General features: G+C 45.6%; 1 protein-coding gene across 3 annotated transcripts in view; it reads right to left on the bottom strand.

The window, feature by feature from the left end:
• Positions 1-12663, bottom strand: part of LOC144943921 (neuropilin-2-like) — a 150111-nt gene that overhangs the window by 125213 nt on the left and 12235 nt on the right. For all 3 annotated transcript variants that reach the window (XM_078871802.1, XM_078871792.1, XM_078871811.1), the window contains exon 2: positions 8926-9103. In XM_078871802.1, the coding sequence (XP_078727928.1) occupies positions 8926-9059 (134 nt within the window). In that variant the 5' untranslated portion in view covers positions 9060-9103. The remainder of the gene's footprint in view (positions 1-8925; positions 9104-12663) is intronic.

Here is a 12663-nt window from a genome sequence, read left to right as displayed (position 1 = left end):
AAAAAACTAAGAGTATGAATCCCAGAGTATTGCTGCTTATTCGGCTCCCGCACTCTCATTCCAACAATCACTCTTTAGTCTTCTATATTTGTATCAATGTCTGTACAATATGTGGTTGAATTTCGATTTAAAGCTTTCGAGTCTGCAGGGATTCATATTCTTGGTTCTTTCGGTAAAGTCACGTAGAAGGGAAATAATGAAATAATAAAAATTTAACAATAAAATTCTCACGACGTTTCGATTGCAACACAAGCAATCATCATCAGGTGTGAAAACCACAGCAATAAAATTGGTTGCTCATTTTCATGTGGTTGCACTTATTACCTGAACACGACATGCTGTTGACCACTAAGTCTATGTTACTATTCAAATCCACACTCGCAAGGGCGTAGCACTCATCTCTACTCTCACCGGCAGTACAATTTGTGATTCTTTCTAAACTAAACTATTTTTTTTATTTTACTAGGTAAAGCCCACTGACTTAAATAGAAGTGACCTAGTCACAAATGATAGCCCAACGAAGTAGCTTATAATGTGGAAATGTATAGCAGCAAAAAACTCTCAACGCATGTTTCTAAATGTGGCGGGGAAACTGCAAATATTCCGTCAAGGTCGTGATCGATTCCACGACCTCCTGTATACCCGGCGAGGTAATTAACATCTCGCCACCGTGGTGCCCTTTTTTGACTCATTTGCTTCGTTACATTTAGAACGAGCACTTAAAAAATTAACCCGTAAAAACAAAGTTTTTCACTATAAATCCTTTATATGCGTGGCGGCTAGAGTCCTCTCGTCCTCTGGCTTGAGATGGCTGCCACCTATGGGTCAGATGATTGCCTGCCACCATTAAGCAATTGGTAGTTAAATATAAAAAAAAATTCCTAAAAAGTGTAAAATTTTGGAAAAAAAATTTCACGAAAATAAATTGTCACGCACAACGAGTCTGTGTGCAAAATGTCAGCTCGATTGGATCACGGGAAGTGGGTTAAAAAACGACCGAAAGATTTGCACGGTCGTAAGCGCGCAAGCAAGCAAGCAAGTGAACTTAATATAAAGGATTTAAAAAGAACGTTCAGAGGCACGGGTGAAAACATGGAAAAAAGAGTCTTGAGATTCCGACTTCAGAAGGATGACACCGACGTGGCTGTGTGGCACAGCGAGAGAAGAGGAGGAAGTGAATTCCAGGCGACGGGAGCTGCGACCTTCGCCTTGTCTGGGTCGAGAGACCCAGGATTCGACCAGGCGGAGGCCACTGGAGGCAGCCCATAAAACAAGTTGGAACAAGTTAACATTTTTAACTCTTTTGATGCTACACGTCATTTGGACACATTCGTGCATTCAAGATTCTTAGAAAGCGGGATTGTATTGTTAACGAATTGTCATTGCCTTTGTTATTGCCTGTATACCACGTGACATGTCCGTTCCTCTGATAGTTCTCAGGTGGAGAATGCACCATCACAATGTCTCTCGCAATATATTCCCGCACTTCCTAGTCATTGTCAAATATTTACGCTATAATTTGGTTTCCTCTGCTATGTATCGCACTGTGATCCTGTCAGCCTGTCTCATTAAGTTGTTTTGGCACCCTGATGCCTGGCCATACCCACGAGGCCCTGGCAATCCTCACAATGCCGCTGTCAAGTAGGTCCCCGTGAAAACAATGACGGGAGTACGTCCTATGTGTACGTTGTGGATGGCCGAGCCATGCAGAATTCCCCACGGCGATACAATGTGAATGCATTAGGCATTGAGATGGTGGCTTAATTTAATGTGCAGGGGCGAGGGGGAGTAGAGGGGAAGTGGGAGATGGGTCGCTGTAGAGGCCGCAACTTCAACGGGGGCAAAGGAGCCGCCAGCCACGGATGGTTGTCGAGTGAGAGTTCCGGAACTAAGAAGCTGCAGCAGCAGCAGTGGGAGAGAATGAGCGACCTCCCACTAAGTGAAGGTTCAGGTGTCACGTCTATTTTGCTTCGCACGGTGAGCAACTCAGGAGGCATGGGAAGCCTCAAAGGCAGCAGCGACCCGGGCCACTGATAATGTAAAACATAACAAATACAGGCAGACCTCGTTTAAGGTGCTCAAGAGGCGTTCCTGGAGAAGTGAGCTCTCATCGAATCAGCGCTAAAAGGGGGGGGGGGGTCATCATACCAATAATACTGTCGGATGCTTTCCCGGCGGCGTTATTTCTTTCGCGTGAGCATTATATGCGGGCTTCGTTGGGGCATCGGGGAATAGCGCCAATAGTAATGATTCTTCTAGTAGCAAAGTAGCTACATATGCTACGGGCCCTGCACTTTCAAGGGCCCCGCGCTAAATGCTTTAAAGCTATCAATTCCGGATCAGTGATTCTGCACTTGCTTTATTACTATAGTACTATACCACCTTCAACTTTTATGAACGACTGGGTGTTTAAAGTTAGCGATTTGTCATATTAGCTGGCTGTATAGCAAATGAAATAATACAATTACTTTACTATGCAAGTAGAAAATTTGTGTTTTAATATTTACGTGTTTATTTATTTATTTAGGGCCCCTTCATAACATATGCTACAGGCCCCGCACTAGCTTAATCCGGCACTGGGTACAGGTGAACATTATTTAATAAATGACACTCATACATTTATGATAAACACCGTCGGGAAGTATCGTGGAAGGTACTCGCGAGTGATATGAATGTACCGCACTCCTCCTACAAGGTTGGGGGTTGCTGTGTTCTGAGCGATGCCCTCGGTGAGGCTTCTTCTCGGGTGAAGTCCGCGAGACTCTTTGCTGTGTTCGTGGGTTCTCTCGCCGGGCTTGAACGCACTGCTATTAACATTGGAGGAGGGGGGGGGGATATCTAAAACAAAATGTAATAAAAATAAATCGTGACCACGAATCGTGCTAATCGAATCGCTGGGGAAGGGGGTGGTTGACTGAGAGCATGCGTCGCTCTCGTTGGCTGAGCGAATGATGGGGGACGGGTACGTTTCGCTCGGCCGACGCTGCTGCTGCATGTTATCGCTCGTAAGCACTTTGTAGACATTTTGACCGCATTTCTTTTTTGTTAAGCGATAAGAAAAATTGTTCTCCCGGATAAAGAGCACTGTAACGACGAAACAGCGTTCTACGGGGGTCACGCTAAGCGATGTCTGGTGTGTAACAACGAAGCAGCAGCATTACAGAGACATCAACAACAGTGGATGTTGAAATAAAAACATTTTCAGAAAACAAATGTTGGCTCAGAAAAAAACTACTTTTAAACACCATGGTAAAATTAACTCACAGAATCCTCGAAACAGATGTACCGTCATGATTGCATGAGCACGTTAAGCATTTGCTGCTGGTGTGAAGCGAACATGGGAGGAAGTAGGGGATGAGAGCAGCGATGTAGGCAGGGGTGAGTCCTTGGAGGATCTTAATGATGGCGAATGTGATCTTGAAATTAATCTGGGGTTTTACTGGGAACCAGCGGAGGGGATTGGAGCACTGGTGGTGTATGTGGTCACACATTACACAGGAAATGCTGACACCACATGGTTAATATCAACCGTCCACGTTTCTGCTTTTGAGGGCCAGTCCTAGTTGATGGAGCCAAACTCGCATGGACATGTGAATAGAGGAGACGCGATTCGTCCCCGTGCCCAACTACTCAACATGAGCTCAACAACTCAACTTGTATTGTAATCCCATGCATCTTCACACACACCGCACCCTATCGCTCATCAGACAGAACATCATCTCCTTCATAACTGGACAATTAAAGACAAGCCACAGTAGGGCGACTGTGGCTATGCAACGCACACAATGGGCGCTCCTTCAACGGCCCCGCCCACCCCCCCCAACACGTTCCATTCATTGGCTACCACATTCAGATAAGCCCCTCCCCCTTAACTTGTATTTAAGAGCTTGTCTCTTGGAATTTTGCCTCACTTGATACAGTAAATTTTAGCTGTGACGGTCCTACCTGATGACGGAGACTTGTGTTGCCTCCGAAACGTCGTGATTTATTATTTTATTTCGATAATTATTTCTATTATAATTTTTTACTACATCACTTTACCGAAAAAACATAAGAGGAGCAGGAACAGCAAAACTACACAAACTCTGATGAAGCCCTCTCTTGGCTAGCAGACCTCGACATTTGCATTTAGCTCTCGAGCACATTGCAATCATATGCAAGAATGGAAGAAAATAGAATTCGTCAGACCTAACCCAAGTAGACACGAAAGTCACCTTGGTAATTTAGCATGCGTGGTGAAATAATTGAACGGACTATCAAAATGAATAGCCTATATTAATGTACGTGTTTGTTTTACTATTGGGTAAAAGAAATTCACATTCGTGAAAAGTGTCACCCGTGCAATGATAGCCCTGGCCAGACTGTGCTCCCTTCGTGACGATCACGTTTTTCATCCGAATGGCTCAATCTCGTTGGCAATTCGCATGAATGACTTCAGTCGAGCGTAGTTCCATTTGTGCGACGTATCAATTTTTTTTTTCACTACACATTCTGTAAACAGTGGGGAGGTGATGAAAGACTTTTTATAAACAGCTGTGCCGTGGCCAAAAAGAGCCAGGCAGCTGCACGAGGCCAGCCTATGACCGCCGCTCCCAGTTGGCCTGCTCACTGTTACTGGTAATTCTCCTGCGGTGGACACGCGCTGCCCAAAGTGATGTCGCCACTGCATTCACGCGGCTCGCCGATGTCGTCACGTGTGCCCTGCCCGCCGCGTACTTGCGTGCACACGCGTGTTGCTCGTGTCAGCGTGTATATTATATGCCATGTGGGGTGGGGGGTGAAGGAGGTAGGGGGTGGGTGGGTGAACATGAATCCCCAAGCGTGTTTAAATGTTGCTTCTACATGCCTAATTTTTAACCCGTCCGAGAGTGCGTCTCACCGGGGGAGATGGAGCGATGAAATGAGCTCGTGTGCAGGTGCTGGATGGGTCAATCCATCGCAGGGTTATTATGCGAGAGATGGTGGCAGCTTGGTAAGGCCTTCATCCAGCAGTGGTTTGAGCGTGGCTGACGATGGTGCTGGACAGTTGTTAGGAGTTAGTGGACCAAATTGGCAGAAAATTGCAGGCCGTGTTTGTTTTTTCAGTTGCGGTCATCAGCGGGACCTGCCTCTCCGCGCACACGTGTGCTGTGTCTACTAGAGATGTTACACTTAATAAATAAAAATCTGTTTGCCTTTTATACACTACACCTTATCATTAATGATGTGAACGTGTAATGGGGTGCACGTTAGAAAAATAAAACATTTAAATGCTCTTCAGATTCGACTTCTTAATATTTGGAAAACTCCAAAGCACCTAAAATTCGTGTAGAATGATTTATGATTTTGTTATTGTTACTGGAGCCTTGACAAAACGACAGCTTGCAATAACTTGCAAGTCCTGCGTTTCTTGATATTGTTTTATTTATAACAAATCACCTTATATTCTCTCATGTCATGAACCTAATGTGTTGAGGGACAATATTTGTGTTATTTCAAACGCAGCAAATTAAATTTTGCCCCGGCATGCATCGCTCTTTTGTGCCGTGGTGTTCAAAATGACCTTGTCTTAAGGAAGGTCGAGAGAGAGAGATGCAATGGCTCTGACGTTCCTACCTGCATTGTTCATCAAGTGAACGTGCATGAGGGCACAGGAGCGCGTCCCCGTGTGTCGTTTGCTGAGCATTTAAATGCTCATGCCGCACAAACCGCATTAATTGTGTTTCTCAAAACGCTGTTCAAGTCGCAGTGGAAGCGTGCACGATCCTAATGTAGCGTCGTATTTGCAGTGTAATAAATAGCGAGATGTTATCCGAACGGTACCCTGGTACGCTCGATATTTTATCCTTTATATCTGTTAGATGTTTATGGAAATTCTCCACACCTGGGATGATGTCAGCCTATTATGTATATCGATCAAAGTCAAGTCATCCCCGGAGGAATAAAGGGCTGAGTCAATCCCCGACAGGGATTTAAATGAGCAAACTTTCCAACACGGAGCGAATTTCACAACAACACTGGGTGGTATTTGTTACATTGAAGCCGAACAATTATCACTGTTACACTGTCTCCGACACACTCTTTATATAGCAGACACAACTCAACAGACGACTGAAGTTTCCTGACTCTGGCAGAAACTAAAGTGAAATATTAATCGTGAAGAATACCCATATTCCACGCTTTTTAACGCAAAAAAAATCCTGAGCTATCGATATTTTGTGCAATTCAAGGGAAGTAGGCAAGACTGGTGCCAATTTCATGGCCAAGAGCTTACGTGAAATTCCAGCTGAATTCGCTCTTGCCTTTGGTAGCCTCCGATAAATTATCCAACATTGCAGAGTAGCAATTTGTCAAAATAGATATGAAATGTTTTGCAACTGAAGTTTCAATAGTACAGTAGTCTTCCGTGTTTAATATTGTGTGGATAAAAAAAAAGATATGTTTGTGTTTTCAGAAAAATAAATTACTTAAAATTGTAAATTGTCCATTTTTTTCTGAATTTTGTTCACAAGGTCATGGAATTGCATGCCTGCATGCTTCACTTGATGCATTTTGAAAACAGCGTTTTCATTGTGAAAAGAAAAAAATAAATGTTTCGCGGAATGCGTGCGGTCACCTGACAACTTAAATGTGCTCGAAGCAAAGTGCAGAACCTTGGTGAGGTCGTTGGCGGTGGAGAGAAAAGTATATCCACAATTTGTGGTAACAAAAGCCTCTGATTTTCTATTGTCGAGATTGTACATTTCAACCCTATGATGTAGTTCATTCAAAAGTGACACAACTTTACGATTCAGAGGACTTCACCAGCAAATTAGGATCCTTGAAGCCAATTTGAACGATATATTTGCAGCACCGTGATAGCAAAATCTTTTTCGATCGGGATATCTAAAACTATCCCTGATCAAATGTTTGTCTCCAGGTAATCTAGTTTGCAGACATATTTGGACCATGGATAATTGGGATACCGTTGCAGTGATAAACATTCCAGCAGCGTCCTTCACGTACAACATTGGCTGCCCCTGCACCCTCCTGGTGAAGGTGTGAGTCCACCGCTCGCTTTGGGACCTCCCACTATGTAGTTGTAGCTCTGCCCCACGCTTCTTTGGCCATGAGAAGGCCTCTGCCTTTGAATACGAATTTACCAGTGATGTGGCCCGTTGGGCGAAAACCACGATGCAGTACCGTATGTGGAACCCCATTGCATCTCTCCACATACAAATACAGGCAATGTTAAGTCCACCACCACATTGGCTTTCCAGAGCAACATAGCCCAAGCAACATTTGTTTGAGCCAGCAGAGTCTTGATCGGTTTCAACCTTTTGGGTATCATCAGCCGAGTCAGACTCGTTAAAGAAATGCTACTGGTTTACCAGACGTTATTGGCAAGAGCACTCCATATAAACTACGGGAAACCCATTCAATGCGAAACGCAAATCACCGTAAGCAAACTCATCATGCGTTGCCGTGGGGCAGCAAAATAAGTGCAAAATACATACACACATCATGCGTAAAAACAAATAAATCCAGAACTCCGTTCTGTCACTCCACGTGCAGTCTAAGTAAAGCATACATTTAGTCCATTAGCCTGTTGGATTTCCAGACCAATATACCGTGCTGTAAATATACTGGTGGGGCACGGAAGTCTATAGGGGTGGTAACGAGGAGAAGAGAGGGGTGGAGAGGGGGTGTGGGCAAGGGAGTGGTGCAGTAACCCTTGTGGGGAGCGGTGGTGCAGCGGTTAGCACAATGCACTTCGAAGCCAGCGAACCGAGTTCGATTCCCACTCACGGCCAACACCAGTAACGATTATCTGAACCGGTGCTGGGCCTCCTCTAGGTCGACTGAGCCTCAAATTTGTACCTGGGTGCGAAGCGCTTTGGGAAAAGCGCTATGTAAAATCCAAGATAAGATAAGATGAGTAAGCATCGCCACTAGGGAAACAAAGGCGGGTGGCCATAGTGCTGGCTACCCACCCCCTCGTTTTTCGTGACAGCCTTTGTGGGTGCTACTCGCTACGAACAACACTTGCCCCTCCTCTCTACAGTCTGTTGCAGGCTATACGGTGCGGTCACTCACAAGCATGCGCTTGAGCACAGCAGTGAAGGGTGCCCTGGCTGGTTCCAGGCAAGATAACCCCCCACCTCCGCCCCAACAGAGCGGCATGCAGGAGCCCGCAGGAGCCCACCCCCTCCCTGCCTGCCCTGCCACGAGGACCCGCAGTGTGGTGGCATCCCAGCACGTGGTGGGGCCCGTCTGTGATCGCCTGCCCTTGGGTTTACCAGAGGCTGCCTCAACACACGGCACCGTAGTCTTAAGATCCGGTTAGGAGCAGCTTTACCCTCGGGCGACTGTCCTTCACCTGGTGCAAAGGGTGTAACTAATATGCGGTTTAGAATCTTTATCCCGAGCGGGTGGGCAATCGTGGGGCCTCGTGCACACTGGGCCTTGATGAGACGAGCCACCGCTTAGCGTTACGCTGGTCTTCTGCACGGCGGAATGTTATCGTCACGTACACTCCAGTGTGTAATGTATATACATTGCAATCATCAGAGGGCCGATGAAAGGAATTGTAACAAAATGAGACAGTTGAACTTTTGCCATTAAAGGGTGGGAAGATGTTTTCAAAATATGATCACCAAGCAATTTTGAACACCTGGACAAAGGCCGGCTGTCATTTGATTCGAGTGATATTGAGTCTGGAAAGGTGACCACAACTTTGCTACAGACCAGTTTCAAGAAATAGTATGAATGTCAACACACATTAGGAATATCAATTTCAAATTACGAGGAAATCAAATTGTGTAGCCGCCTCTTTGGGGAGGGCAAGGTAATGTGCCTCGGGAAGCCGTCAACCCCATCGTCTCGACCGTGGACTTGGACGCGCGGCGCGTGAGTGAGTGTGTGCGTGCCCGTCGGTGAAATTTGTTGAGGGTTGCAACACGGTACCGGCAATCGTTGGTCCTCTCCACCTCGAAGTGCGGGTTGAAGTTGAGGATGATGCGCTGATCGCTCTGCGGAGCCTGGACCAGCCACTCGCACATGAGGTGCGCGGGGTAGTCCTGCGGGTAGCCTGAAGACATGACGTAGCCCGGCTCACCGGCAGACAGCTGCCAGTTGCACGGCACTGCAAAGTGAAGCATGGGGTGGGGGGGGGGCAGAGGGGAGAGGGACAAAGGGACAGCAAAGGCTTAGAAGTTGCGCATCCTCCCCACTGAGGAACGGAGGGCCCTGGGTGAAGAAATAATTTGGTTCGTTTGAACAAATACACGACTTGTGGGAGATTGTACCCGAGAATGATGCACGATGTACGTTAGTTCTGCTCATCAAATGTAAAACAAAATTTACTCTATTCTGGGTACAGAATAGAGTAATCAACGTACAATTTAAATTGCCGAGTTTGCGTGGATATGGTCAACGCAGACAATTAAAAGGTTTAAGTTTAGTTGAATTTTATAAAAAAAAATATATTGTTAACATCTTGAAAGTCACAATTAACCTTATATTAATCTGACTAAAATCGTGACAGCATCGTCAGATACATATATTTGAGTTGACTGCATACGGTATTATAGATTCAGTTCTAGAAACAAAAATCAGGCATTATTACACAATGTACATTCACCAATTTCTGTTCATAATGGCTGTGCTGTCGGGGTTATGTCAGGAGGCAAAGAATACTTAGTCACATCAGATCATATCAGTAAACAACCAGGATAATAACACCACGCAAACTACATCGAGGCCTTTATTATCAATAGTCCTTTATTCCCTGCCACTGGGTGGGACCGCTTGTATTGTGGTCGTTAAAGATTATTTTGCAGTTAGTGCAGCACAGCAGAAGCACCTCCGATTAGCACGGTTGGCTATGTGCGTTGCGAAAGAAGCTCAACGTACAGAAGTGTGCTCACGAATGAGATCGCAATTATGTATTTCACAAGTCAGCAGAGACATAATAGCCCCCGTCATAAGAATGTGGAATTTGTTTTACCACTGGCTCATTTGAGCAGGAAATTACTTTTGAGTGCACGACATTACCGAGGGATAAAATGAGAATTTGGTTACAGGCGAACGGACGTTCAGAGTTCTACGATTTCCATCGCGGTATTATTTTTAGCTATAGCCTCACATCCGGACGGCTGTAATTGTAAAATGTCGGGTTCACATCTTGGTCAGGGGTTAGCTCAGTTCATCATCCCTCCGGGTTTCATGACACACAATACGCGCCGCCTTGTGAGACGTCAACACCCAGTGCTCGCGCTACGTATGGATCAACTAACCCCTGCCCGAGGAAGGTGGAATTTTCACTTCGTTGAGTCATCATTTGTGGTCAGATCGCTTCTGAAAAAATAAGATAATGGCTCAGTGGGCCTTAACTAGCAATTAATCCTTTTTTTATATCTTTAGAGTGATTTGTATACTGTGCACTCTTATCGTGTGTTTGTATTGTTTGTTGTTCTAGCGTTCTGACCTACCCCTACTCAACATATGGGAAAAAGAGTTTTACAGCTCATAGGATTCCTCCAGTATCAATAAATATTCTGATTCATTGCCGACTGAATTCCACAGAACATCCACGCTCATTTGAGCGTGGAGCGTGGAGGTGCTGTGACTCTTAATTTTTTTAAAAGAGATTTCAATAATGCACGTGGGAAATATTTGTATCAAAAAGTTAAGTGTCATATTACTCATTAAATAAAACCTACTGCCTCGCTTAGGAATACAATAGATCACAAGTTTTAATATTGCAAAAGTAACGAAATATGCCAATATTTTTTTTCAACATTGATTTGTTTGGTGAAGGAATCAAATAATACGACTCGTGCAATATAGAATACAGATTATGCATATACAATTTAATTTCTATGATTTGATTGCTAAAAAAAGAATGTTCTTTTCTCCATATTGCTTACCCAGTAAACGTGGAATGTTGGGCCAACGATGGTTAATTTCCAACCACATGTCAACGTTGCTGCTGCAACGTTGCATTTTCACCGAGTTTTTCCCACCAATCGACTCCATCTGCTCTCAAGCCACGCCTTTCAATCCATCGCCTATCAACGTGCTATTTGTATACGCAGAGCGATGTATGGGCCTGCATTAATCTAATTCACTTCCCATCTAATCTAATTCATTTCCCATTTCCTTCTCTCGTCATACTAATTCCCTTCGTGTCCTTATTCTTCGTTGCCAATGCCCCGTGCTTCATCTCTGTCTTCTTTTGAGATGCATTTTCGCAAATCTCAATTCTTTATTTGTGGATATGAAAGCGGAGTGTGTGGATGATGTTAAAGGTCACACGGGGGTGGAGGGGCCGCTGTGTGCATCCTCGGAACTGATGTCCACGTTCGGCCGCTGAGCCGAGAAAAAAAAGTTCAGGTCGTAGGTTCAATGATGGGCAGCCACCTGCGTTCAACCTAGGCTCTCATCTTCGAACGTATGTTATGTTTTTTGTAGTTGTTTTAATTTCAATTGAATTGGTCTAGTTGTGCCCTGAGCACTATTTTTTTTGTTATCTATAAAGCTGTTGCATGATCTACACGTGGCGAACCCTGCTAAGGGGCTCTCAATCGGAAGGCTGCGAGTGAAACTCCTGCTTGGGGCTGATTCAGCCCATCGTCCTTTTTGGTGCCAATAAAATTAAGTACCAATTTGCGTGGAAGGCAACCGTGGTTGTCCTATTGATGGACTCCGCCGCCACCATGGAAATGTGGAATTTCCACCCCTGTCACGGGGCTGTAAAATAGCAGACGCCGGGATTGCTCAATTGATCATCAATGACATTTTGGCCTGAATTTTTGAGCTTCTCTACGGAATGTGTGAAAGTGCGGTCCAAGCGTTGGCCAAGTCGGGTCTTTGAAGTGACTCCCAGAGTGCCGAAGCGGCATCACGTTGAGTTGTTCCCTGGCATCCTGCGCTGCACTCTAACGGGAGCTCTGATTATAATACATCTGCTTACTTAGCAACGTGACTCAATAATATCACACCTGGGACGCAATCAGTGATTTAGCATAAACCATTTACAACCGTTCTCTGTGCGACTCCTAACAAATTGGGAGCATCTCTCACTCGTTCTCCGAGCACACTCTACCGCAAGCCACTGCTTTCACGCCACTGTCAGTGCGTTTGTGCGCGAGTGTTATTGTGTTCTGCACGTTGATACGTTTATGGGTCTGCACTAGTGCGGTATGCTAGTGCCGTAGACTGAGGAGAATGGTTTTAAGAATCATCCCCTCCTTCGTATCTATGTTGTTTTTGAACTTCTTTCGCACCGTACTTAGTCAACCGTGCTAACATCGGAGGTGCGGGGAAAGGACAACAAACTGAACACAAAAGGCGGCTCTGTATAATAAATTCGTTTACAATCTAGGTTTAAACGTGCGTAGCTCCAGGAAGAGCGTTCCAAACGGCCGCAGAAGTGCATCTGAAAGCGCACGATGCAAGTGACGGCCTTTGTTCAATGGCTTTATTCGAGGCCCTTGTAAGGGAGCCTTAATGGTAGGAACCTCCTGGTTACACCAGCCCACAGGGGATTATTGTGTCCGTCCGTCCATCGTGCAGGGAGGGGCTGGGTGGAGAGGGGCTGGGTGGGGAAGGTGGGGAGGGGCTGGGTGGGGAGGGTGGGGCTGGGTGGGAGGTGGGAGGGGTGGGGCTGGGTGGGGAGGGGCTGGTCACCCCGTGGTGCCC

Source organism: Lampetra fluviatilis, chromosome 2, assembly GCF_964198595.1.
Source record: "Lampetra fluviatilis chromosome 2, kcLamFluv1.1, whole genome shotgun sequence".
Classification (NCBI taxonomy): domain Eukaryota; kingdom Metazoa; phylum Chordata; class Hyperoartia; order Petromyzontiformes; family Petromyzontidae; genus Lampetra; species Lampetra fluviatilis.
This window is presented reverse-complemented; position numbering and strand designations above follow the sequence as displayed.